This window comes from Rousettus aegyptiacus, unplaced genomic scaffold (assembly GCF_014176215.1).
Source record: "Rousettus aegyptiacus isolate mRouAeg1 unplaced genomic scaffold, mRouAeg1.p scaffold_m13_p_13, whole genome shotgun sequence".
NCBI lineage: Eukaryota > Metazoa > Chordata > Mammalia > Chiroptera > Pteropodidae > Rousettus > Rousettus aegyptiacus.
In genome coordinates, this window is record NW_023416288.1 from 53,889,747 (window position 1) to 53,917,274 (window position 27,528).

Sequence of the window (27,528 nt, forward strand, 5' to 3'; positions counted from 1 at the left end):
GCTGTCTCATCAGGGGAGCTGTGGTTTCCTCCCCGCCCCGGACCCTCCCACAGGGCTCCGCGGGGCCGGGGTGGGGTGTGGAAGAGGGGGCTGGCGCACAGGTTCTTGACTGGGTCTCTCATCTCGGGCCAGCGCTGTGTCACTAGCGGCACAGAGGTGGAGGCCGCTGTCTGCAGGTTGAGCACTTGCCACCGTCAGATTGAAGAATTTTAGGTCACGATGATTGATGGGAAACGCGGCCTCCGTGAAACCTTCTTCGTATTTGACACTGGCGCCCTGGTTAGAAGTCGCCATCAGTGTGAGGCCTTGTTGCGGAAACTGACGATACCAAAGCACAGTCATGGCCTGAAAGTCCTCTGCACGGCACCGGATGTCCAGAGAGGCTCCGCTCCTGCGGATGGCCCTGCTGGGCTCTTGAGTGACGTGCGCACCAAGCGCGGGGCCTGCTGAAACAGAGGTCAGGGAGGTGAGGGCCCCGCGGGCCCCGTCAGACGTGACCACAGGCAGACGACTCGCAGCCTCGCCCCGTCTCCGTCCTCCCAGCTCCCAGGCCTGGCTGTGCTGTGACCCCTTCCTGTCAGACTCCCCGGGACCGGAGACCCCATCTCCTCCGGCCGGTGACGTCTCCCCTCACCCTTTCCCCCTCCACAGGGCGTGGGTGTCTCTCTCATCGTGATCAGCATAAAAAAGTCCACACTCTCCGGCCACCATTCACCCGTGACGACCCGCGCGCACACTCGCCCAGGACACTCAGACTACACGCTCGTACTGGGCCCCAGGAGCAGCAGCAGCAGCAGCATCGCCAGGTCCCGGCCTCGCACCACAGGGCTCTCAAGGGACGTGCGACCTGCTCTTCACTCTTCCTGTCCCAACCCCTGGGAGGATGGATGGAGCTGACAGGACCCCGAGGATGCTCTCCTCTGCCCCCTGGTGGGAGCCTGTGCCAATGACACAGGGTCCCTCAATCTCCCCCACTGGGAAAGAACCACGCATTGCTGAAAGGGCCCTTGGAAATGTTCTCTCCCCTAATATTGAGTTCTTTTCCTCTGGAGTGGATTAGTCAGAAAGGGGAGACGAAGACTTGATCCATGAAATAATGTTTGTACTGTAGCGACATTTATTTTTAGCATAGAAAATATAGTTGTGTACACTAAATTTAACTGTGTACACAGAACTGGGCTATGTTTGAAGGGCATCATCCTGTGTGCTCCTGTGGCCATATTTTGTCCTCGTTGGGGTGGACCACAAGAATGCGGTGCCTCCCTCTACATCTGTACTTCTTCTGCAAAGAATAGGTTTACGACATTCACGGGATGGACGTGGCTAGAAGCCACGGGATCAGAAGGAAATCTCCCGTCTCCTTTTGGGGCCCACCAGCCATCAGGTATATGCACCTGTGGTGTTTAGATCCTGTTTCAGCTTAACTAAGGAGGAGACACATTTCCCAGGACCCCCCTCCTTGTGTTGTCCCTGACGAGAGTCGGCCTCAGGATGGACGTTGGCAAATGAGACAGCTCTCATCATGCTGTGAAGTCATCCTTGGCCCACGGTCATGAGAAACAGGGTCAGAAATCCCAGCTTTTCGCATTACTCAAAGATGGCGCCCGGATCAGCCTCACTCCCCAGTGTTCGCACGCCTGTGAGGCCCTGCCCCTGGCGTCTGGGCTGGCCGGAATGCGGCAGAAGTGACGATGGACGATTTTTCAAGCTGGGTCCCAAGCGGTCTCATGGGTCCCACCTGGGCTTCTCGAATGCCTGCTCTTAAGAAACACTTAGGGATATTTAAACTTTTTTGACTTTCATACAATAACTCAGCTTGCTTATGGCTATCGGGAGATCTTCTAAAACTTCTAAAACACCCCCCCTCGCCGGTCCCGCACATGCCCATCCGCGTCTTCCTGACGTGCTCTTCAGAAGTTAAGAAACTTCTGAAAATGGACAAAAGTGTTTTGTTCCAATTAGGAAAACAGTTGTGGAATACTTGTAATGAGAAGTGTTGAAGAAATTGGGAAGGGTTGAGCCCTCCTGAGGATGTAACCACGGCTCCATGTGCCCATTGCGAAGGTGAGGGCCAAGGCAGGAGGGACCACTCGTCACCATCTGAAGACAAGCCAGCCGCGATGAGGTCCCTTGTGCAGCGGCTGCACAGTGTCAGCTTACCTAACCACTCGAGAGCCCAACGGGTGACACTGACCCTCGATCTTGGCCGAGGTCATCATCCGTGAGAACTTGCAGGACTGACAGACACCGGTCACGTATTTCCTGCCGACACAAAGTCCCCTGATGCGTTGCCGTTGGTACATTCTGCTGCCGTCTTCCTAAGGGACTGCGAAAACCCCAACCCCACGTCCTTGCTCTGGAGATACTGCTGAGAACGGCAGGGGCTGGAGCGAGAAGGGGAAGCGAGAGGGTTTCTGCAAGGGGAGGAGGCGACTCTGCAGCGCTGTGGCTGAGCCGCTGGCACAGAGGTACGTGGCTGAGTCCCCGGGTTCTGTGGCCCGGATGTTCAGGGTGGAGAATGAATCATTAGGCATCTCAGCTGAGAACCGGCCCTGGGGCATCCCTGTGTCGTCTATTGGAGCTTGATTGTTGAAGTAAATCAGTAACTTCGGCCCCTGCCCCGAGGGCTGTCGGTACCAGAAAAGGGCATTGTGGCCAGAAATTGGTTCTCAGCTCAGGTTTACTTCTTGTCCCCTCTTGGTCACCTTGTGTCTCAGTAACTGGGTCACTTGAGCATCTGTGGGCGCTGCGGCAGGGGATAGTGTTTGGGAACAAGATAAGAAACCCATAAATTAGAACGAGGAATACCAAAAAATGCAGGTTCTTTATTTCTGAGGACCCACCTACTCCCAGGAGACACAGGGCCACACAGCACAGGAGCCTGGTGGCCATGGCGGTTGGGGCAGGAGGACGCTTCACCCAGCTGAGGCCCTCGTGGGCAGGCACAGAGGGCCAGGGCTTCTAGTTCCTCTCGTCTCCACATGGTGGAGAGCGGCCCGGCTCATAGGACCTCCTCCCCAAGGTGAGCGTCAATCCTCCACAGCAGATTGGCTCAGATTGGTCAGAACCATTCCGGGGTGTGATTGGCTCATCGAAGGCATAAGCACCTTCATCCGCTGTCACCACTGACGGCCCCGGTGCTTGTAGCATTGTCGCGTTTGTATCACTTGTCTGCTGTCGGCTGCACAATTGATTTCAATTAAAATTCTTACTAAGGTTTCTAACTTATTTATTCTTAAATAAGTAAATAGCTACTTGTGGCTTAACAGTGTCCTGTACCTGCTGGCCCACACCTGGGCAGAGTTTGGTCAGAGTTAGTGACACCTCGTCCCTGTTTCAATGATAAATGTGCTAGAACTTTAGAGTTTTACAAGAGAACGGTCACTATACTTGAGACTGAACTCTGATATTGAAACTCAATTGCAGAATCTCAAACAGTACAAAGAAAACGAGAAATCCGCAAGCCAAAATTATGACTGAACATTACTTGTTCTGGTATTTCAGAGGTTATCTCCTGACCCCCACTGTTAGGAGCACAGCGGACGTCCCAAATGAGCTTCTTCCCCTTGACGAGGGGCGAACAGGGCCAGCCCTCTGCGCGGGGATTCTGGGAAGGAGGAGAGGCGAGAACGTGAGGTTTGTGAGCAGGAAGCGGGTGACTGTGCCGCGCTGTGGCTTTGCTGCTGGCACAGAGATACACGGCCGAGTCCCCCGGCTCCGCACGCTGGATCGTCAGATTGGAGTTCTTTCCCCCGGACCTCGTAGCAGAGAACCGGTCATTAGGCATCCCTGATCTGTCTGTGACATCCTTCTTTACAAAGTAAATCAAAAACTCCGGGCCCTGTCCCGGCATCTGTCGGTACCAGTAAAGGTAATCATGGTCAGAAATCGGGTCACAGCTGAGAAGGACCTCCTGGCCCCTCTCTGTGACCTTGTGCCTGGGCGACTGGGAGACTCTCGCTCCTGTGTGACCTGTGGAGACAGAAGCTGGGAACAGAAAGAGGAAAACAATTGTCATCATCCTCACCCTCTGTCTGTCTGTCTGTCTCTCTCATACACATAGAATCAAAGTGAATCTTCTCAGTGCTCTGAGGACTCAACCGCCCCCAAAAGACAGAGGGTCACACAGCAGAGGAGCCCGGTGCCCATGGCAGGGTCAGGACTGAAATGGGAGGTTCACCAGGTCGGGGGCCCTGTGAGCATGAGCAGAGGGGAGGGGCGTTTCTCCACCCTCACAAGGCGGAGCCCACAGTGACGTCACTGTCTCTGTCGGTCCCCGGACCTCAGGGTCACGTGATTTCTATGGCAGGGAAGCTGGACGACTGACGGAAACATTCGTGGAGTCCGTGCGTGGGCCGTCACGGTCACCCCAGTGCTGTCGGGGCGCGCAGGTCCCCGCTACGCGCATCTCTCGTGCGCCCATGGCTCCTCGGTCTGCCGGCCTCTCACTGAGACCAGGGGCGGCACCTGCAGCCCGAGCCCCGGAGGGGACGTCACCGTCTTGCCTGCACAGCGGGGTCGTCTGTGCCCGCGCCTCCTCCCCCTGGCCGGCGAGTCCTGTGCAGGAAAACGGCCCCTTTCCCTGCGGATGCCCCATTCCCTGTGCTCTGCGGCCTGGAAGCACATCCGGGACCGTCCCGCACACGGGGCTCCGTGAGAGGCGCCGCGTGGCTGAAAACCGCGCCTCTCTGTGTTGTCACAACAAAGGGTCAGCGGATATTCGTTGGTTGAAGTCAGATGTTCCTTTGCGGCATCAGGGGAAAGGCTGTGACAATCACAGGGGAGGCGCGACCTTCCCAGGCCTGCTTGTCTGGCCCCGGACAGTGGAAGCTTGACGTGGGGATGGGGCGGGGGCGGGGTGACGACCCCCGAGTGGGGAACAGCCTTGCGTGTGATTTCCTGGTCTGCCGGTTGTGAAATGTGAGACCTCTGCACATCGATGGGTCACATAATACTCGTGTCGCATGATTTCTGTGAGCATTAAAACACATTGCACCTGTGAGCGGCAGAGGGTCCGGGGAAGGCAGGCACTGTCCTCAGGCCTGAGCCCGTCTGGCTGGCAGCTGCCTCCCCCGCGGTCCCTTCCTGAGCCGGTGCAGGGAGCTTTGTGCACAGGATGTCGGTGACTCTGCGGGGCTGTGTCAAGGCTGCTGGCGCAGAGATACAGGGCCGTGTCCCCAGGCTCCAGCGAGCCCATGTTAAGCTCGGAGCTGGAGTCGTTGAGCGGCTGCACCGAGAACCGGGCTGGGAGCTTCCCTTTTTGTCTCTGTTTCCCATCGAAATACTCCACGAGGAACTCGGGGCCCTGGCCCAGGGCCTGCTGGTACCAGGACAGGGAGCGGTGCCCAGAGACAGGGGAACACCTCAGGGACGCTGTCTGTCCCCTCGCTGTGACCAGGTGTCCTGGGGTCTGCGTGACTCCAGAATCTGCTGGGCCTGTGAGGGAAGGAGACAGGAAGAAGCTGAGGCCCGGGCATGGGGCGCCCCGGCTGCAGCCGTCACCGGCACGCTTGGACTTCAGGGACGGCAAACACGTGTCCGAGGCTCTCCCAGTGGCAGGGCTCACCTGCCCCCAGGAGACACAAGGCCACACAGCAGAGGAGCCTGGAGCCCATGGCGGGTGAGGAGTTGGGGTGTGGGTGGGTGCAGGACTGGGCAGGCCTGTCCCTGCTCAGAGCTCTGGTCCTCTGAGAGCTGAGGTTCTGGGCGCCAGTCTCTGCTTAGAGCATCAGCAGTGACGTCTCTGCTCTCGGGTCATGATCTCTGTTGGTTCCCACGAGCCTCGCCTCCCTTGCCAGGCCCCTGGCTCAGGGGATCCAGGCTCCCTTCAGTCCCGCAGAGCCCCCTTCGATGTGCGGTGTGTGGGGCTGGCTTCCGGCAGCTGTCCGTCCCCACAGGCCCGTGCTTTTCTCTCAGGGGGCTTGTTCTCCTCTGGTCCTTGCTCCCGGGGCGTGGGGCGTGCAGGCCGCCCCCTCCCAGCTCTGCACCCTTCACTCTCCCTCATAATTCAAGAACCTCCCTAACCACAGCATCGCTGAAGTATATGCCCCCCACTGGGGCAGCACCTGCAAGTTAGTGTCTGTGGTATCAGGCCTTGTAGCAGATGCAAACACCAAACAAGGCTGTTCCTTAACCCTCCGGGTCCCAGGCTGCAGGCTCTGTCCCCTGCTCTGCCCAGAGGCTTTGGAGATTAGCGGTACCACACTGCCCCCGTGTGGCGTATTTGGGCGGTATCCAAGATTTTGCCTTTGCCATGATGCAAGTTCAGGAATCCTGGGATGAGCTTCATTTAGGAACTGTTTCACCCTTTGCCCATTGTACTTTTTGTTTTTGTTTCTTTTTCTGTTTCTGAAAGGAAAACACCACTCTATGAAGAGCCTAAACTGATCTGTTATTTTTCTTTGTAAGAGAAAAAAAGATGGTGTTCCTGGAGGAAATATTTTGCCTTGAGGAAATTCCAATGAAGTCCTTGATAAGTGTATTCGAGCGCTTCTCCTGATTTAGTGGAATTGCTGGGTCATGGAACAGAGAAATGAGCGACCGGAGGAGCAGATGCCAAACCGTTTCCAAATTGTTTTTGTCACCTACACTCCCCGCCCTGTGGATTCGCACCCTCAGCCTGTACTTCCAGCCTTTACATTCTGCTCATCGAATGGACATAAACTTATGGACCACTCTGTCTTGCTTCACATTGTCCTGGTCACCAGTGAACTCAATTGTCTCCTCATCTGTTTACTGGTCATAGATGTTTCTTCTGTTAAAATAGGTGGCCCTCCTCTGCCTTTTTTTTATTGGATCATACAAGATTTGTGGTCAATGTAATTGGTGTTTCCTAGGAAAGGGTTTTGTAGAAGGGCTTACGATCACTGCTTCACTTATGGTCTTCTGGCTTCTGACAGAAATTGGTAGTTTGTAGAGAAGTCTTGTTGTCTGACGTCTTTCTCACATGCTCCTTCTGCCCTCTTTTTCCTTTGACACCTTTCTCAAGAGCAGGCGGAGCCAACATCTTCTCTATCAAGTTCCCTGTACCTAGATATACAGGGGGCACACTTTTCTTTGTACGCAGTCTTATCCTATTTATGCATCAATCAAAACACTATATGTAGCGCATCATCAGATTCTTCCATGAGGGGACGTCCCTGCCTTGTGACTGTTTATGTCGAGGACTGAAGATGGTGACAAGACTGTGCTGTATAGTCTGGGAGAGCCAAAGGTCAAGGGTTATTATAGAAAAGACAGTGTTTGATAGAACTGCTTTGAGATCTACCTGAAGGATCATGTGTAGATATATCTAAAAGCATATGATTACCATTCCAAGGAGTCAGGATGAGGCCAGGTTTTCTCATTTTCATCCCTGGAAGCTTCCCAAGTCACGTGGCCACTTTATAGGCTCAGCTCATTCATATTTTGCTATTGTCAAACGCTACAGCTTCCCCACACTTCGTCCACAGATATCCTCGCCTCTCTCCCCTCCCCCACCCCACCTCCCACACAGCTGTCTCATCAGGGGAGCTGTGGTTTCCTCCCCCCACGCCCCTCCCACAGGGCTCCGCGGGGCCGGGGTGGGGTGGGGAAGAGGGGGCTGGCGCACAGGTTCTTGACTGGGTCTCTCATCTCGGGCCAGCGCTGTGTCACTGGCACCACAGAGGTAGAGGCCGCTGTCTGCAGGGTGAGCACTCGCCACCGTCAGATTGGAGAATGTTGTGTTTGGATGACTGATGGGAAACTCGTCCTCCGTGAAACCTTGTTCGTATTTTGCTCTGTAGCCCTGGTTAGAAGTCGCCATCAATGTGAAGCCTTGTTGCGGGAACTGACGATACCAAAATACAATCCTGGCCTGAAAGTCCACTGCACGGCACCGGATGTCCAGAGAGGCTCCGCTCCTGCGGATGGCCCTGCTGGGCTCTTGAGTGACGTGCGCACCAAGCGCGGGGCCTGCTGAAACGGAGGTCAGGGAGGTGAGGGCCCCGCGGGCCCCGTCAGACGTGACCACAGGCAGACGACTCCCAGCCTCGCCCCGTCTCCTTCCTCCCAGCTCCCAGGCCCGGCTGTGCTGTGACCCCTTCCTGTCAGACTCCCCGGGACCAGGGGCCCCATCTCCTCCGGCCGGTGACGTCTCCCCTCACCCTTTCCCCCTCCACAGAGCGTGGGTGTCTCTCTCATCATCAGCAGCATAAAAAAATCCACACTCTCTGGCCACCATTCACCCGTGACAACCCGCGCGCACGCTCGCCCAGGACACTCAGACTACACGCTCGTACTGGGCCCCAGGAGCAGCAGCAGCAGCAGCAGCATCGCCAGGTCCTGGCCTCGCACCACAGGGCTCTCAAGGGACGTGCGACCTGCTCTTCACTCTTCCTGTCCCAACCCCTGGGAGGATGGATGGAGCTGACAGGACCCCGAGGATGCTCTCCTCTGCCCCCTGGTGGGGGCCTGTGCCAATGACACAGGATCCCTCAATCTCCCCCACTGGGAAAGAACCACTCATTGCTGAAAGGGCCCTTGGAAATGTTCTCTCCCCTAATATTGAGTTCTTTTCCTCTGGAGTGGATTAGTCAGAAAGGGGAGACGAAGACTTGATCCATGAAATAATGTTTGTACTGTAGCGACATAGATTTTTAGCATAGTAAATATAGTTGTGTACACTAAATTTAACTGTGTACACAGAACTGGGCTATGTCTGAAGGGCATCATCCTGTGTGCTCCTGTGGCCATATTGTTTCTTCGTTGGGGTGGACCACATTAGAATGCAGGGCCTCCCTCTACATCTGTACTTCTGCAAAGAATAGGTTTACGACATTCACGGGATGGACGTGGCTAGAAGCCACCGGATCAGAAGGAAATCTCCCGTCTCCTTTTGGGGCCCACCAGCCATCAGGTATATGCACCTGTGGTGTTTAGATCCTGTTTCAGCTTAACTAAGGAGGAGACACATTTCCCAGGACCCCCCTCCTTGTGTCGTCCCTGACGAGAGTCGGCCTCGGGATGGATGTTGGCAAATGAGACAGCTGTCGTCATGCTGTGAAGTCATCCTTGGCCCACGGTCATGAGAAACAGGGTCAGAAATCCCAGCATTTCGCATTAATCAAAGATGGCGCCCCAATCAGCCTCACTCCCCAATGTTCGCACGCCTGTGAGGCCCTCCCCCTGGCGTCTGGGCTGGCCGGAATGCGGCGGAAGTGACGATGGACGATTTTCCAAGCTGGGTCCCAAGCGGTCTCATGGGTCCCACCTGGGCTTCTCGAATGCCAGCTCTTAGGGAACACTTAGGGATATTTAAACTTTTTTGACTTTCATACAATAACTCAGCTTGCTTATGGCTATCGGGAGATCTTCTAAACCTTTACAGCCAACAAGTTCTTTTAGTATCAGGAAAAAGTAAATGGTTACAATACATGCAATAGCTTGCAGAAATCTTAAGCATACACATAAGAGTTTTAGAGTGAAATTCTTTAAATCAGGTGAGGTCCATATACTGAGTTTTATAAATTCCTCAGTGACGGGAGGAAATCAGTATCCTTTCTAGTTACATCCAAGATCACCAAGAAAAGGTGAGAGTCTCTGTCGTTTTCATTCTCTTAGGTGCTGCCCCGTCTTTCTCCAGGGCTTAACAGAGATCAAAGCAGAAACAGAAAAACGAGTCTTTGGCCCAGTAAGTGCATAGTTTTAATCTTTAGGGGAATAGTTTCATAAGAACAAAAATATTCTAAATGAGCTGAAGATATCATTCAAAGGAGTGACTCCTCTGAGAGAAAGGCAATGGTGTGAGTCACCACGAGTAAGACCGAATTTGGAGAGAAACAAAATCTCAAAAAAAGCCAGAATTTTTTCTTTTCTGTTTTCTGAATTTGTAACCCAGCATGAGACCAAGTCACGTCGGTCCTCCTCTGTGTGGCTGGAGGGCTGACATCTGAATCGAGAATTTTCTACTCTCTCTGAGGTCTAAGAAACGGAGAAGAAAATAATAAGGAAGAATAATGGGGGCAACAAGGCAGAAAAAAGAAACGAAACCTCAAATCATCCCTGTGCTGATGCCATGATTCTCGAGAAATCCCTGGGTTCTCTGTTTGAGGTTCCACGGGATATACATTGAGCCTTGCAACAGAACCCCGGGCTTAAGCTGGCTGATGAACTTTTGTGATTTCCGTTCAGCCTAATACACCACCTGCTTCCTGAGCTGGGCTGGATGAGTTCGTGCATGAAGATGAGCGAATATTTACCACTGTGGATTCACTGCTGGCACAAAGGTACGTGGCTGAATCCTGCAGCTCAGTACTCTGGATCTCCAGGATACAGGGCAAGTTTTGGGGACACTCAGCTGAAAATATCTCCTTGGGAATTTTTGTTTCATAGACCTTTCTAAACTGGAAAGAAATCAAGAACTTGAACTCTTTTGTCAGGACCTGTCGGTACCAGTAAACGTAATCGTGTCCTTTTATGGGATCACACTGCATTTTCGCTGTCTGCCCTTTCTCTCTGACCAGGTATCCTGGCATCTGGGTGACTTCTGCATCCAGGGAGCCTGAGAAGAAAGCACACAGGAGTTGGAGACTTAGCCCGTGAGGGGCTGTGAGGACAGGGACGAGAGGATCAGAGCGGGGGGCTGACAGGTTCCGAACGGGGACTCACCTGCGCCCAGGACATAAAGGACCATGCAGTAGATGACTACGGGGCCCATGGCAGAACCAGGGACTGAACAGAGGCTGGTGGCTTTCTCTGAGGCTTCCGCATCCCCCACAAGCCGCTACTCTGTGACGTGATCACTTCGTAGAATCCGGTAGTGTTTGTATAAAGACACGTGCTTTTGTCACAGAGAAATCACTCCTGCTGAAGTCATCTTCACATTTTTTATGGAACATTTCCATTCTAAAGATTAACATTATATACTTATTGGAACACAGACTTATCTATTTCTCTGCTTGTCTGATCTTTCGAAGCAATATGGACTACACCCGAAGTCCTAGAAATTTCTCTTCCCTCAGCTTCATTCGCATCATTTTCAATCAGGTTTCATGTTTCCTACTTAGTCTTTTTTATTTTTTTAAATGCGGTTTCCAGAACCTAAATCTGTCCATTAAATTTAGAATCGTAAAAAAATAAATTAAAAAAAACCCACGTGAGACAACTGTATCAGTCAGTGAAAAACAGCACAAGACTGTGATGATTGTCCTGAAGCGAGAAAGCCGTTGGGCCGCGTCCACACACAGTGAGAGGGGGAGGCAGAGCGTGGACCGTTTCCCGAGTTTAGGAGATGGAGGTGAAAAGAGAGAGAACAAAGGCTGCCAGAATTTGCGAGGCAGACAACCAGAACGGGAACGCCGTTTCGACTCAGCAACTGCACTTCTGGGCATTTATCGAAGAAAACCAAAACGATAATCCGTAAAGATCCACGCGCCCCTAAGTTCAGGACGGCACATTCGACAACAGCCAAGACGTGGAAGCAACCTGAACGCCCACCCACAGACGGCTGGATAAGGAATTCATGGTTCATACGTGCAACGGAATATTACTCAGCCTTTAATAAATGAAAGCCTCCCGTGTGCAACGACATGGATGGACCTAGAGGTTACTACGCTGAGTGAAATAAGCAGGCAACTCAGTTAAGTGCGCTGTGAGCGCATGCAGGCTCCAGGCGGCGCACTGGTTTTCAAATCTGATGCAAGTTTGCAGCAGATCACATTTTCCCTACTCGATAAGACGGCTTCAACACATCTACAGGGCAGGTTCTCCTTAGTGCAGGGGTTCACGGGAGCGGGGCTGCCTCCTGCCTGAACCTACCTGCCATTTAATATATTGCTAAGTCTGCAACTTAGACTAAAAACAAACAAACAAACAAAAATCTGTTTTTCTGCTGAAGAACACAGAGTGGGTGATTAAAGTAATCCTGGGGAAATACCACAAACTGAATGGTGGCTCAGTAGGAAACCACTGCTCCACTCTTGGCATAACTGTCAGCGGCTCGTGTAGGTTTGTGCCCAGCCTCTCCCCGCAAAGGAGATGACAGCCACAGAGCCGCTTCCTGCCCTTGCTGCAGGAGGGTGGGAGGCCTGGGGAAGGCGCGGGGTCGGGGAAGCGGAGGTTTCTGAGCGGAGGGGAGGCAACGCTCCCGCTCTGTGCCTCTGCTGCTGGCGCAGAGATACGTGGCGGAGTCCCCCAAGCCCGGCGAGCCGATGCCAACAGAGCAGAAGGAAGCGTTAGGCCGTTTGGGTTGGAAGTTGTCGGAGGTGTCGGGCTCCTTATTAAGCTGTGTGTCATAGTAGTAGAACAGCAGTTTGGGGGCTTGGCTCAGCTTCTGTTGGTACCAGTACATGGCGTCGTGATTCAGGTCCTGAAAACAATTCAGGGTCACGGGTTTTCCCACCCTGGTGACCTGGTATTTTGGGTCCTGGGTGACCATAGCACCCAGGTGACCTGCAGAGAGAGGTGGAAAATGAGAAACAGAGTCAAGAAGGATATCGATGTTGCTGCCATAAAAGACAGGAGCAGGTGATGATACTTTGAGCCAAAGTTGTCCTTTCTGACCAGGGCGCACCTGCTCCGAAGACGCAAAGGGCCACGTAGTAAGGAAGCCTGGGACCCATGGCACGGACAGAGCGGGAACGAGGTGTCTGTCTGTTCCAGGCTCTGATCTGTGGGTTGAGCGGTGGGGGCTCCGAGAGTCCCTGGTTGGTCAATCGCCTGTGGTGACGGCGCTGCTGTTGACGTCACCAGGGCAAGGGGCCCTGCTTGCAATATGACCCACAGCTTCCTACTGGGCAGGGGAGCCCCGGTGAGGCTGATTTGGCACGAAGCAGGTGCGGGGTCCCCTCATTTGCCTCTCTTCCTGTGTCCTCCCCACATCCATCCAGGCTTCTCCATCTCATCCGCAGTCCTTCTGTCCTATAAGGCAATTCACGGGCTCCTCAACACACGAAGAGCTTTTGCTGAAGTTTCACTTCCACACCTACTGAGATGATGCCTTTTCATTTTGCTATTTGCATCACAAATGGATGGCTAATGTCTGCCAACTAGCCACCCCACCTCCCTAAGTATTAGCACCGAAATCAAGCCCTAGAATTCCTCTATGAACACTCACTTTTCAGGGAGTACCAAGAGAAGCCTCTGCATCTTTTGGCTGTCGGTGGTCCCGTACTGCCTCCTTGTGGCCAAGCAGAGGAGTGTCTAGCAGCAGCCTTCCCACACTGCCTTGCGTCTGTGCAAAGGGCTGAGACTCTGCGGGCTCAGCAAAGCATCTAGTCTCCAGCTCTGCTCCCGCCAGAATCCCAGGATTCAGAGCAGCCAGGGCGACGAGGACTCTCTGCGTGCCCACCGGGACAGCGCGCACGCGCTGGAGAGACAGAGCCGGCGGCTTCCGTTCCGGGTCAGAACCCCAGAACGCCACCCGCCCCCCCCCCCCCCCCCACATCCTGCACATCCCGGTCCGCGTCTCCCTGACATGCTCTTCAGAAGTTAAGAAACTTCTGAAAATGTGAAAAAAAATGTTTTGTTCCAATTCGGAAAACGGTTGTGGAATACTTAAAATGAGAAGTGTTGAAGAAATTGGGAAGGGTTGAGCCCTCCTGAGGATGTAACCACGGCTCCATGTGCCCATTGCGAAGGTGAGGGCCGAGGCAGGAGGGACCACTCGTCACCATCTGAAGACAAGCCAGCCGCGATGAGGTCCCTTGTGCAGCGGCTGCACAGTGTCAGCTTACCTAACCACTCGAGAGCCCAACGGGTGACACTGACCCTCGATCTTGGCCGAGGTCATCATCCGTGAGAACTTGCAGGACTGACAGACACCGGTCACGTATTTCCTGCCGACACAAAGTCCCCTGATGCGTTGCCGTTGGTACATTCTGCTGCCGTCTTCCTAAGGGACTGCGAAAACCCCAACCCCACGTCCTTGCTCTGGAGATACTGCTGAGAACGGCGGGGGCTGGAGCGAGAAGGGGAAGCGAGAGGGTTTCTGCACGGGGAGGAGGCGACTCTGCAGCGCTGTGGCTGAGCCGCTGGCACAGAGGTACGTGGCTGAGTCCCCGGGTTCTGTGGCCCGGATGTTCAGGGTGGAGAATGAATCATTAGGCATCTCAGCTGAGAACCGGCCCTGGGGCATCCCTGTGTCGTCTATTGGAGCTTGATTGTTGAAGTAAATCAGTAACTTTGGTCCCTGCCCTGAGGGCTGTCGGTACCAGAAAAGGGCATTGTGGCCAGAAATTGGTTTGCAGCTCAGGGTTACTTCTCGTTCCATCTTTGTCACCTTGTGTGTCAGTAACTGGGTCACTTGAGCATCTGTGGGTGCTGCGGCAGGGGATAGTGTTTGGGAACAAGATAAGAAACCCATAAATTAGAACGAGGAATACCAAAAAATGCAGGTTCTTTATTTCTGAGGACCCACCTACTCCCAGGAGACACAGGGCCACACAGCAGAGGAGCCTGGTGGCCATCTCCACCAGGGTTGAGACTAAGTCTGAGACCTTGAACTCTGGTTCCGACACTGAGCCTTTGAGAACACGGGAGTCTCAGAGCTGTTGGGGACAAGGACTGAGGTTCCGTGGATTGACAGATTGAAGGCGTGGTGGTGCTGGCTTCGTGAGGTGGGGGAACCGAGGAGCTGGTAGGGGGTGGGATGATTGACAAGGAACTCGCGGAAGGAGCTGACTTGGTCGTCACATGATCTGGCATCGCAGACGAGCATCTGAGATGGCTTGGAGGACAAAAGTTGTTGAAGGTGAGGAGAGCGGAAAACTAAAAAGTCAAACTAACGTATGAGCTGTGTGCAGGAAAAGTGGGTCACCAGTGATGACAGGATGACTAGTGAGGGGAAGAGGTGACAGGCAATTTGTGAGGAATCCTTGAAGCCCATTCCCTGCACCATTTCCTACCCAGGATTTTCTGTGTCACTTCCTTATCGTTACGTCCTTGTCACGCCCAAACCCATGCATCTCTCTTGGTGAGGGAGGAGCAGGGAGACCCTCGCTCAGGACAGGACGGCGGGGGCTGGAGCGAGAAGGGGAAGCGAGAGGGTTTCTGCACGGGGAGGGGGTGACTCTGCAGCGCTGTGGCTGAGCCGCTGGCACAGAGGTACGTGGCTGAGTCCCCGGGTTCTGTGGCCCGGATGTTCAGGGTAGAGAATGACTCGTTAGCCATCTCAGCTGAGAACCGGTCCTTGGGCATCCCTCTGTTGTCTATAGTAGCTTGATTACGGAAGTAAATCAGTAACTTTGGTCCCTGCCCTGAGGGCTGTCGGTACCAGAAAAGGGCATTGTGGCCAGAAATTGGTTTGCAGCTCAGGGTTACTTCTCGTTCCATCTTTGTCACCTTATGCCTGGGTGTCTGGGTGACCCCGGCATCTGTGGACCCTTTGAAAGGAGGCAGGGGTTAAGGACAGAATAAAAATAATGTTGGAGTCACAGGAAGGAAACTCAGCACGAAGATGCTCAATATTCCTGGCGCCTCACCTACTCCCAGGAGACAAAGGACCACACAGCAGAGGAGCCTGGTGGCCATGGCAATGTCGGCAGGTGTGGAACAGCCCAGTCCAGAGCCCCCGTGAGCACCAGCAGAGAAGTGCATTTTGGGACATTTTACCTCCAAAAGATGTGTCAGTCAGTGACATCACTCAATGGGGCCACCAGCCCCAGCTCAGGAGAGCTCCCTTCACAGAAGAAGGCTTCATCTCTGGGAGGTGATTCAGGCCAGACTGAACTCAACTATTATTGACCTAGGCTGTAGATTTTTGCCTCTAGAGGCCTCCTTCAGATGTCACCAACTCACAACGCCTTCTCTAACTATCTCTTATCGACAGCCAAATGACTCCGTTTGAACCTCCAACTCCAAGATTTACAGATGAGTTCATTGTCTCACTGCAAGCCATCTTCTCTGCAAACTCACGTTCTGCTCCCTGACAGCTCGATGCTGCTGGTCCTAAACACACTCTAAAAATCATCCATCAGTTAGGAACTGGGCTCTGAGCACTCCAGGAAGAACAAGAATAGCAGCTGCCTTGTTAGGGCTTCGGGGCTGAGTCGATGCCCTGAAAACTGGCTCGGTTCGAAAGCTCTTATTTGCGGTAAGAGACGTCTCTGAGTCTGTCCGTCCCGGAGCTCTGTGACATTCCCGAAGCCCGTAGCGTACAGTCGCTCACATGTCTCATCGCCCTCACCCCCCGCCATGAAATAAGCGGGGGATTTTCTTATTCTTGAAGATTTGCAAATAAAATGCTCTGGAGTTAAAGTGCATCTCATTCTCACTCCAGAAAAGCTCAGCATTTTTCATCGTTAACATGTGGCCTTTTCCCAGAAGAGAGGCAGGTACCACAAGCCAGGGCCTCTCATGGCGGAAGCTGTGGAGAGCTGAGAGAAGCCTCCGTTTCGTGGGTCAGTCAGTACTTGTTGACGAAGAAGAAGGACCATTTTAGTCCATAGTTCATGGTTAGGAGAGAGACACACTGCTGAGGCTCCTGGGCTGTGTCTCTGTCCAGACCTCATAAGCTTCCAAGGGACACAGAGGGGCCCAGGGTGACCGGCAAAGTCCACACTACATTGTGACCTCTTCCTGCTAAGAGCAAAGCTCTTGGGGAGAAATTCTGTCGTTCTAGTGCACCCCAGTCCTTGCCTGGCAAGCGAACTTGCTGGTCACATCGCTGTGACTGTCAGTTCCCTGGGGGCAGGGTGCCAACGATGTGGTCCAGGGTGGCCCCCGCCCTGCTCCCCGCCCTGCCCTCTGCGGGGCAGCGGAGCAGGTGGGCCGGCCTGGGCTGGTGTGGGTCAGGCTCGCAAAGGCTCCTCTGACACTCAGACTCAGTCTGCCTTTCCCAGCCCGGAAGGGGCGCTTCACCACCCGGCTCCTTGTGCTCATCTTAAGCGCACTTGGAGGAACGCCCATGGGACACCTCCCTGCCTCTGAGCTCCATTCAGAGCAGCTGTCTAAGTCTAAACCCCACCCAGGGATACCTCAATTCTCTTTTTCCAGGGAGCAATCTCAGCCCATTCCCCCAGGCTCTATAGGACAGTGGAGCCACAGTGCCTCCTAGTGGCCAGTGAACAAAAAAACGGCACACAAGTTCCTTTGACAGGACGTGAAGCAATAGTTTGAGTATGAGGGGTGGGAGGGGCACAGTGTATTATGTTGTTAGTGTTAGAGGATCGATAACTAAAATTGTTTTGTTATAGCCTAAGATGGAACCACCTGAGAATTAGGCACTGGAGTCAGACAGGTGGGGGTGATAATGTCAGTTTCCATACCGGTAAGTAACTGGGCTCGGATGTGAAACCGAATGGCTGGCTAACGCTATGCCGAGTCAGCGTTTAGCTTGCTTTCTCTCCCCTCGAAACTGCCGGCTGGCCTGCAAGAAAAGCAAGTTCTCCACTCACCTTAGTGCCCGATGAGAGGCACCGGAGGATCTCTCTTGCCTCTGGGTAGCGAAGAAGACAGAGAGAGACGAAGGGTGAAGAGATGAGACAATATCGTTTATTTGCCTTCCCATTGAGAAGATCCGGCAAGGAATCGGAAAACTAGGGCAGCATTCTTTTATGGAATTCTCCCACAATGGGAAACGTGGAAAAAAAAGTGTTGCACCAGAAGATGGGTTTTTATTAGAGAAAGGCAGATAAACAAAAATCGATACTCTCCCCAATTCCGACCACTTACCCTTGGGCACACTCACTAAAAAGAAACAAACAAAAAGCCTCAATAACAACAACAACAACAACAACAACCACAACAACAAAAATTAATGATGTGTTCCAACAACAATTAAATGAATTCGCAATCTACTCTAAACTCTCTGACCTGAATTCCAGTAATTAAAGATGAGGGCACTCACATCAACCCTTCTGTCTTATCTAAATAATTGGATAGAAAAACATCGAAAACTTAAAATAATTAATGTCCTCAACATAGAGCAAGGGACATAGAGCCTGGGATCTAGGAGAGGGTGAGGGCCTAGGGAGGGAACTCAGCAGTCCCTTTGCCCTTGGGGACATTGGCCTCCCCTGAGTGCTCATGGAGCTGACTCCAGGCCAGGGGGACGAACGTCAAAGACCAGGGTGTACCCAGTGGGGGACATTGAGGAACCGAAGGTGCGGGTGAGCTAGAGGTGAATGTGATCTCTAGGTGCCCAGGACACCTCGAGCCTTGAATTCTGGTTCACGTGGCCCCAGACTGTTCACACCCCTGCACTTGGCAGAAGTACGACCAAGTTATCTCTGGAGGAAGATTCACCATCCGAGACCAAATAATGATCTCTACAAACCCAGTGTCTGGCGCCGAGTCAAAGATAATCAGATGCATAAGAAAAAATACAAATAACCTGAAAATATAAACATCGAGACCAAGAAGCCGCAGAAAAAGAAAATCAATGAAAATAGCCCTACAAAGATCTCCGATGTGAAAATCATCACTCTGAAACAACTCTTTCCTGTGTTTAAAGAGGTGAAAGATAATCGAGCAAAATGTTAGGGAATTGGCGACTATGAAATGTGATACGGAAGAATGGAAAAGGAACCAGAAAAGCAACGGGCCGGTGGTCAGTGGCTGAGGTTTGTCGGACGAGTAAATTGGGTGGAGACGCAGGCGGAGGAGACTGTGCGATGAGAAAAGGAACACCTCTCAGGACTCACAGCATCGCTTGCATTCGGAGGGAAGGCGAGTCCCAGTGCTTTGCGAATAGTCCCAAACCAGGCTTCAGAATGACCCTGAGCGTCATCGTACAGCATCCAGGCGAAGCCAGAGGACAGGATACAGACCTCGACAAAAAGGGTGGGCATCAGCAGGGTGGATAATTCACCAGGGCCAGTCGGTGGTTTCAGAAGTTTTTAGGTAGGAATATTTTCATGTACTCACGAACGTTTTCATGTACTAAGGCAGAGGGCTGGAAACATCTTCCCCAGCCTCTGAACTGGCTAGCTCCAACCTGGATGACGGTGTTGAGCTGTGTTGGTTACGCTGAAGAGTAGGCCTCTCTGGAGAAGGTAGAGTTAGTTTGGAGCTAAGATTTGGGCCTGATTGCAGGGACATCCGTTTGCATGTATTCCTTTGAAGAAAAAAGGGCCGAATAAAATAGCTAAAATCATCTTCGTTATCCTTAAGAACATCACTATTAGCAACACGTTTTCACAAAACAGGAAAAAAATGTTTTCTAAACACATATTATGTGTCGAGACTGGACGCAGAAAGTTTGCTGAGGAAGCCAGAGAGGATGCTAGAGAGTGAAGGATGTCAATTAAAATCATTTGGATGGTCAAAGCAACCATAGAGAGAGAGTCTACTGTTCGCTCACTCCCGTAGAATCGCCATCTGAACTCTTATTAAAGTTTATCATCCTCGTTTTGAGACTCTATATTTTTGATAGGAGGACAACCATCACCAGCCCCTGAGGGCTGAGTCTGTGATTAAGTCACTTTCAGCTTTGTATCCTTGAGCTGTCACCTAGGAGTGCTTCAAATCCCCGAGTCATCATTATTTTCAAACACTTTCAGCCCTGATGTTTTAGGAAATATTTCACGTCCTCCCTTCACATGAGTCATAGCTTCTCTCTGCAGACCGGCTTCCTGCCCTTGCCTAAGGAGGAGCGAGGGGAGGCCCGTGTTCGGAGCTGTCGTGAGCTGCACGGAGAGGGGGGAAGTCTCATGTTTTGCGCACAGGAGGGAGGCGTCTGTGTAACGCTGTGGCTAAGCTGCTGGCACAGAAATACACGGCTGAGTCCTGCAGCTCTGCTTCCTGGATCTTGAGTGGAGTCTTTTCCTTTAGGCCTCTCAGCAGAAAATCGGTCCTTAGGCAACTGCGAATCATCCATTGTAGCTTCATTCTCAAAGCTAATCAGAAGCCCCAGGCCCCATCCCTGGATCTGCCGGTACCAGTAAAGGGTTCGGTGGCCAGAACTAGGATCACACCACAGAGCCACGGCCTGTCCTTTCTCTGTGACCTTATGACTGGGGGACTGGGTGACTCCATTCTCTGTGAGCCCTGTGATAGAGAAAGACAGAATTTGAAAATGGAACCAGGGAATGGTTGGAATAATCATCGGAGAGTAAGATGCAGAGATCAGGGTGTTCTGAGGACTCACCCGCCCCCAGGAGACAGAGGGTCACACAGCACAGGAACCTGGTGCCCATGGCAGGGTTGGGACAGAAATGGGAGGTTCAGCAGGTCAGAGTCCTTGTGAGCATGAGCAGAGGGGGAGGGAAATCCCTTCACCCTCACAAGGCCGTGCCCACAGTGACATCACCGTACCCACAAAATCCCAGTCTTAGAAACCAATTGCTGTCAAGTGAAACATACCTAGCAGTTTACCATATTCGTGGACGGCATGTGAGTTCGTCCAGGTTCCTCACTCAGCCCTTCCGGGGCCTCTGTGATTGGCTCTCCCGCTCCATCCCTCCATCTCCCTTCACCGTCTCTCCTCTCCGCCGGGCCGTTTGACTTGGAGGCATCAGAGGCAATTCACATTTGCGATCCCGGTTCACGACTTCTTAGTGCCATCCGTGATTGACTTCTCTTTGGGCATCCCTCTTTTACGAGGTTCTTCGTTCTCCAGGTCGCGTGAGTTTAGACAGGTGGAAGCTGGGGTAACTGCTACAGCTTTATTCGAGGAGTGCATTGAATTGACTGACACCCTTGAAGGCAGAGGGCGAAATGACGCCCTGGGCACAGATTGGAGTTGGAAGCTTTTATTCTGTTTGAAGGGCAAAGACCAATGTCCTCTTTGCTTCCACCAATCATGATGATGCGTATTACGTTTCAAAACCCGAGGCCTCTATGCAAGGTGGGCCTGGGGCTGGCATCTGGGAACCTGCCTGGTGACCTGATGTCTACACTGCTGTCAACTTCCTACCTGACGAGGTGGCTCATTGTTACAGCCAGACACTTAGTGGATGCCGAACACCACACTTCCTTCCCGGAGTCCAGCTTTTTCATCCGTGGTGGGAAGCCGGGGCCTACGTGACCAGCTCACAAGCCGCAAAAACCTGGGCACTGGGTCCCTGATGGGCCCCTGGGCAGAAACGTCACACTTGTGTTGCTGCGTTTTTGTGGCTGGGGGAGGCATGAGCTCTATGTGCCCCCCTTGGGGAAGAGGACATACGGAAGCCACACGTGAATTCTTCCACACTCTGCCTTGTTGTTTTCCCTTATGATGGGCCACCGTGTCATTTACTGTGTCACTAATAAATCTTAGCCACCATTACAACTATATGCCATATCCTGTGAGTCCTTCTAGCAAATCTCCAAACATGGGGGTGTCCTGGGGACCCCCAACACTGTGCTACAGGATATTTTTGAGGGCAAGACTTGGAATTGGCTTGCAAAATTTTTAGTCACATCCCGTCTTTGAGAACCTGGTCATAGGTTCCCAGCGCCTGCTGCAGGCGAGGCTGGGAATCATAAAGCATCCCTGGGGACTGGTGCACGTGACGGGTCTCTGTCACACTGAGTCTCCATCCCCATTCCCACAGCTCACGTCTCTTCCCAGTCTGTAACCCACGGTTTCATATTTTGTGGTGTGTTTTGATGTCCAAGAGTTTTATTTAAGGCAAGTGAAATTAAAAGATTTTTCATAAATGTATTTATGTGACATCATTTTTACAAGTGTTTATATATTCAATAGATATTTTCGTGTTCGTGTCTCCGCTATAATGAATGCCTAAAACTATTTTTTCTTCATCTCTCCTCCTGGTAAAATTGAAGTTTCACTTTTCACAAGCAAGAGTGAGTATGCACGAAATATATTTTCAAGCTAGAAATGAAGGCTCTAGAAATAAGGAGGAGGGACACAGGTTCAGTGCAGAAGGAATAGCTTCTGAAAAAGATGCCTGGGCTGGAAAGGAGCAGGGCACATATGAGGAGTCGCTGAGTGTGGATGAGCGTGGCTGGGGCAGAGGGCGCGGAGGAGACTCGGGCACAATGATGGCGGGAGTTACAGGTGGAGGCAAAACAGGACACGATGGCTGCAGAGCTGTTGCCCCGAGGAAGAAAGGCAGCCAGGGGCGGGGCCATCTGAGTGACATGACAGTTTGCGGCTTGTGAGCTGAAGGGTGGTCAACGGTAGGGGGAGGGGCAGAGGGCACATGGGGCGGTCACTGAGGACCCCAGCGGAGAGAGAACGTGGCAGCTTAGGGCTAATCAAGGGCGTCTTCATCTCTCTCGGTGGAAGATGCATTTTCCTGTCTTGTGAACAGAAAGAGGGAGCTGCAGAGAGGGAACCGGCCAGCTAAGCGTTTGGGGTGCCCTCCCGTCGTCACACTGCGACTGGCAGCGCAGTCCCGAGCTCCAGGGGCGTCCTGGGGTCAAGGTAGGGCCTCGGGAGAGTGGTGCAAACTCGGGCTTCATGACGGCACTTTTTGTGCAGCCAGGAGGCGGCCGTGCAGTGCTGTGGCATCACTGCTGGCACAGAAGTACACAGCTGTCTGCGAGGGGGTCGCCGACGCCAGCGTGAGCAGGAAGCTCTTTCTGTTTGATCTGGAGGCGCTGTACCCATCGGGGACGTCTCCTACTACAGTCTTGCCGGTATCGTATGAGTAATGGATTAGTGTCAGCCCATGGCCCAGATCTTGTCGATACCAGTACATATAGTCATGGTTGTTGGTCTGGTTACAACTTAGAGTCACCTTCTTTTCTGTCCCTGTGACCTTGTATCTCGGGCTCTGGGTGATTTCAGCATCTGTGCGTCCTGTAATGAGAGCAACAGAGTCCACCGATGTCATCCTAATAAGAAGGATTATACTGAGGTCTCGAGGATTCCAGGAAGGAGAGCCCACCTGAACTCACCTGCCTGCAGGAGACAAAGCGCCACACAGAAGAGCCTGGTGGCCACGTCAGGTCCAGGGCACAATCTCATGTCTTCCAGGTCCGTTTTGAGAAAATAGAACGTGTGCTCTCAGGGACTCGGTGATGTCACCGTTCTTGACAAACGCTTGAGCTACAGAGCCAAACCGCCACACCCCTTCCTCACAGGAGCAAGGCAGGAACCTAAATAACGTCGAACAGCTCAGAATGGGAAGAAGTTGTAAGCCTGAGGGTTCAAGACGTCTTATGAGGATGCGTGCTCTGCCCCGCCTTTCAGGAAGGAACTTCCTCTACACATCGCGACAGGATTCCTTGTTTGTAAACCGTCTGCGGTCACGAAAACACTTGCACTTGCCGTCTTCGAGTGGCCACACCACACACTTAGTGGCTGAGCAGAGGGAAAGCGCTGGGCTGGGGGCGGCTGCACCTTCCAGAGTCGCTGCCTCCCCCACAGCGTCCAGCGGCTCAGGAGCGCTGACCCCCTGCGTTAGTGCCCAGAACTCTGCCGTGGAAACTCCTAGAGGGCTGTTTAGTGGCCGCATCCTCTGTAGTCGGGACAGACAGCGCTCTGCTGTACCTCCTGGACCACGGCCCGGGAAGCACCGTGGGATTTAGGGGAATGTGGATTTCGGCGGCATATGGAAGCAGGTTTGACCGATGTGACACATCTGCAACTTCCAGGAGCTCCAGCGTCCCGCCTGGAACGCGGCGCACCGAGACCTGCCCGTCTGCGGCGCGGACGCGCTCGCGTGGCACGTGCGTGAAGACGCATCCCGTGCGCCCGCGTCCCCGGCCGCGTGCCTGGGGGCGGGAGGTGCTGGCAGCGCCCGGAGAACCTCCAGGGACGCTCTGGCTGAGCTGGGCAGGGCAGAGAGGCTGTGAGGAAAGCGCTACAACTAGGCGCAGGCCCCCTCCCTCGTCCTCTGACCCCCTAAGCCATGACAAGGAGGTTTGAGTACAGAAAGCCATGAGCCACGTAGGGCTGTGGCTACGCTGCTGCCGCAGAGGTACAGGGCCGAGTCCGCCAGCTGCAGGCTGCTCACGGCCAGCTCGGAGCTGTAGTTACCGAACTGCTGAGCTGAGAAGCGATCGGGGATGTTTCCTCTCACCCTCTCAGACATTTCGTCATACTGGATGAGGAACTGGGGGACCTGCCCCGGAGCCTGCTGGTACCAGCTCACGCTGCTGTGTCCAGACATGGGATGGCATTTCAGAACGGCCTTCCCCCCACGGCCTCTGATTAGGTGACCTGGGGACTGGGTGACTCCAACATCCACTGAACCTGTGGAGGAAGGAGGCAGAAGCTAGAGACGAGCTCGGGAAGGAGATGCATTCGCCAGCGACAGTTGACAGTGCGTTCAAGGGTTGTGCCACCCGAGCTCAAGACTCACCTGTCCCTGAAAGACAGAGGGCCACACAGCAGAGGAGCCAGGTGCCCCTGGCAGAGTCAGGCAGGACAAGACCGGCCATCTCCTTACTCAGGGATCTGGTCTTTGGGGTGAGAGAGCAGAGGGTTTGCTCCTCCCCCTGCTCTGTTTTGAGGGCTCTCCTGTGATGTCACTGTCCTGTAGGCTCCCTGCACCCCCTGGGCAGGCTCGGCTGGCCCAGGCCTTCCCCCATTCTTCCATCTGCCTACGAGCAGGTGCAGGTGGCTGTGCGGAGCAGGACAGGGCAGGGTTTGGGGCAGGTGGGCGCCTCCACGGCTCCTTTATTTTCCTCAGGGCAGGTGCTCCTTGACTAGACCCGGCTTGAGTTATCCAGGCTGAAGCCCCGTCGCACTTTCCACCAAATGTAGCCTCCAAGAGAGGCCTTCCCGCCATGCAAGAGGAAGTTCATGGCTCCCTCCTGTGACCAACACACCTGCACATCAGTTAATGTGGGAAGATTACCATGAGCACTGACTAATTCATCAGATAATCTCCCTGGTGCAGGGACCAAACTTAGACTCTCTCTCTTAACCCTCCCTCTCCCACAGGGGTCATAAGCCTCTGGCTCCGTGGACCCACAGTGCCCCCAAGCGGCCAGATCTTCGGTAGCTCTGTTAACACTGCCCAAACTGGCCCAGGACCCCCTAAAAGAGGTCTCAGGACGCAGCACAGCTCCTGTTGATTCGATGTCTACCTGTCTCAAGGCATGAACACGTGGAGGCATGGCACATTTTCCAAAACTGTAATAACATTTCTAAATCTCATCAGAGTTCAAGGAAGGAGGATCCCAGCCAGTCAGTCACCAGACGAAGCTGTCCTGGGAAGGAGGCGGGGCCTTGGGACAAAGATGATTCCTTGGAGGGCAGATGGTGGGGTTCTATCAGCCAAAACAGTTTCAAAGCAGCTGGATGTAAACTCATCGGTCCCATGAAGAGGGAACTGCCTACTTAGATATCTTCTTTGTTTAAAAAGCCTGTTCAATTCTTTAGCTCTACTTTTAAATTGAATTATTTGCCTTTATATTATTGATTTGCAGGAATTATGACAGGTTTGGATATACACTCTTTCTTAGATATATGTGTCTATATCTACGTAGATGTAGATGCTTATATGTTCCTAATATCTTGTGATGAACCGAATTTTTAATGTTTCGACATGGAAATATTTACTTTTTAAAGATTAGAACATTCTTTTTTCCAACCACTTAGAAAGATGAACACCACTGTTCTCTTCTGGGCCATATGAGAACAGGCAGAGGCCAGACTGGTCCTTTGTCCACTTCTGGTGTATGGAGTGAGAGAAGAATTGAGTTTCATTATTTTTCCATGTGGATCTCCAGTTTTTTCAACACCATCAGCTGGGAAAACCATTTTTCCTCCTTTCATGCTCCTTATAGTGGTTGATTTAGGGATTGCAATATGCATCTTTAACTTACCACGACCTACCTGCAAAAAGGTCTATTAGCCATAGATTTTTATATAAATTCCCTCGATTAGAGTAATTGGAAGTTTCTAATTACTCCTGATCTACTGTTTTTTTTTTTTTAATGTCAGAAATAGGCATTGGATTGTATCGAATGTTTTTTGAGCTCCTGTAGAGATGATCGTATAATTTTCCTCGTTTTATTATTTGAGACGATACATTACAGGGATGGTTTTTTGAATGGTAGCCCAACAGCCCATCACTGAGATAACTCCCCCATGGTCACATATATTATCATTTTTAGATGCTGTTGTATCCGACATACGGGAATTTGCAAAGGATCGTTAATTGTGTTCATGAGGAATATTGGCCTGGATGTTTGGTGTTTTATGTTTGTTGTTCGTTTGTTTTACTGCTAAAATCTTTGTTTGAGTCGGGTTTCTTGTAACATTGGCCACAGGATGAGGAGGGAACCAGTCCACATGTCTTCGTTTCAGCCCTGAGTGTTACCTTAGTGTTGTACCACCGATTTGGGTACATTTTCATTTTCATTCCCCTAAAAGCCCCTCATGATTTCCCTTTACATTTGTTCCTTGCCCCATAGGTTACTCAGGAGATGGCTGCTTATCCACGCATTTTGGATTTTCCCAGCGCTCTGTTACAGATTTCTAATTTAGTTCCTCCGTGGTCAGAGAACATGCTTCATAGGACTAGAATTTCTTTTAAATGTTCTGATTTTTATTTTATGCCCAGAGTCGATAGTCCTCCCTGGTACACGGTCGGTGTACGCTGGCAAAGAACACTCATTCCGCTGCTGTTGGGCGAAGTTTATTATTGTGGGTGACATTGCTTCTGGACTGTTGATTTCAATTAAAATTCTTACTAAGGTTTCTAACTTAGACTTTTAAATAAATAAATAGCTACCTGAGGCTTAATAGTGTCCTGTGCTCGCTGGCCCACACCTGGGCAGAGTTTGGTCCGATTTACTGACCCCTCGTCCCTGTGTAAATTATAAATGTGCTGTAACAGTAGAGTTTTACAAGAGATTATGTCACTAGACTCGAGACTAAACTCTAATATTCAATCTCAAACGCAGAATCTCGAATTGTATAAAGAAACCCAGAAATCCACAAGCCAAAATTACGACTGAACATTACTTGTTCTGGTATTTCAGAGGTTATGTCCTGACCCCCACTGTTAGCAGCACAGCGGACGTCCCAAATGAGCTTCTTCCCCTTGAGGAGGGGCGAACAGGGCCAGCCCTCTGTGCGGGGATTCTGGGAACTAGGAGGAGAGGCAAGAACGTGAGGTTTGTGAGCAGGAAGCAGGTGACTGTGCCGCGCTGTGTCTTTGCTGCTGGCACAGAGATACACGGCCGAGTCCCCCGGCTCCGCACGCTGGATCGTCAGAGTGGAGTTCTTTACCCCGGACCTCGTAGCAGAGAACCGGTCATTAGGCATCCCTGAACTGTCTGGGGCGTTCTCGTTTTGAAAGTAAATCAAAAACTCCAGGCTCCATCCGGGAGACTGGCGATACCAGTAAAGGGCATTGTGTCCAGAAATCGGATCACAGCTGAGAAGGACCTCCTGGCCCCTCTCTGTGACTTTGTGCCTGGGGGACTGGGAGACTCTCGCTCCTGTGTGACCTGTGGAGACAGAAGCTGGGAACAGAAAGAGGAAAACAATTGTCATCATCCTCACCCTCTGTCTGTCTGTCTGTCTCTCTCTCTCATACACATAGAATCAAAATGAATCTTCTCAGTGCTCTGAGGACTCACCCGCCCCCAAGAGACAGAGGGTCACACAGCAGAGGAGCCCGGTGCCCATGGCAGGGTCAGGACTGAAATGGGAGGTTCACCAGGTCGGGGGCCCTGTGAGCATGAGCAGAGGGGGAGGGGCGTCCCTCCACCCTCACA

General features: G+C 52.5%; 1 long non-coding RNA gene and 8 gene segments (V, D, J or C); all 9 read right to left on the reverse strand.

Annotated features, from left to right (window-relative positions):
• Positions 1–342: 342 nt before the first annotated feature.
• Positions 343–3,426, reverse strand: LOC107516969. Its single transcript, XR_004954019.1, has 3 exons — positions 2,844–3,426; positions 635–2,746; positions 343–443 (listed from the first exon to the last, which is right to left on the reverse strand). It is a non-coding gene; the product is annotated as an uncharacterized LOC107516969 (long non-coding RNA).
• Positions 3,427–3,705: 279 nt separating this feature from the next.
• LOC107516957 lies at positions 3,706–6,107 on the reverse strand. The segment is given in 3 exon segments: positions 3,706–3,987; positions 4,997–5,436; positions 5,567–6,107. Coding segments are annotated over 3 exon segments (651 nt in total).
• Positions 6,108–7,383: 1,276 nt separating this feature from the next.
• LOC107516913 lies at positions 7,384–9,094 on the reverse strand. The segment is given in 2 exon segments: positions 7,384–7,935; positions 8,262–9,094. Coding segments are annotated over 2 exon segments (546 nt in total).
• Positions 9,095–9,858: 764 nt separating this feature from the next.
• LOC107516964 lies at positions 9,859–11,020 on the reverse strand. The segment is given in 2 exon segments: positions 9,859–10,522; positions 10,630–11,020. Coding segments are annotated over 2 exon segments (423 nt in total).
• A 9-nt stretch (positions 11,021–11,029) lies between these two features.
• On the reverse strand, positions 11,030–13,348 carry LOC107516958. The segment is given in 3 exon segments: positions 11,030–12,411; positions 12,533–12,879; positions 13,076–13,348. Coding segments are annotated over 2 exon segments (546 nt in total).
• A 6,184-nt stretch (positions 13,349–19,532) lies between these two features.
• On the reverse strand, positions 19,533–20,120 carry LOC118610761. The segment is given in 2 exon segments: positions 19,533–19,947; positions 20,048–20,120. Coding segments are annotated over 2 exon segments (388 nt in total).
• Positions 20,121–22,304: 2,184 nt separating this feature from the next.
• LOC107516965 lies at positions 22,305–23,117 on the reverse strand. The segment is given in 2 exon segments: positions 22,305–22,648; positions 22,747–23,117. Coding segments are annotated over 2 exon segments (414 nt in total).
• Positions 23,118–23,660: 543 nt separating this feature from the next.
• LOC118610674 lies at positions 23,661–24,530 on the reverse strand. The segment is given in 2 exon segments: positions 23,661–24,046; positions 24,156–24,530. Coding segments are annotated over 2 exon segments (465 nt in total).
• A 1,750-nt stretch (positions 24,531–26,280) lies between these two features.
• On the reverse strand, positions 26,281–27,496 carry LOC107516949. The segment is given in 2 exon segments: positions 26,281–27,273; positions 27,391–27,496. Coding segments are annotated over 2 exon segments (636 nt in total).
• Positions 27,497–27,528: the final 32 nt, after the last annotated feature.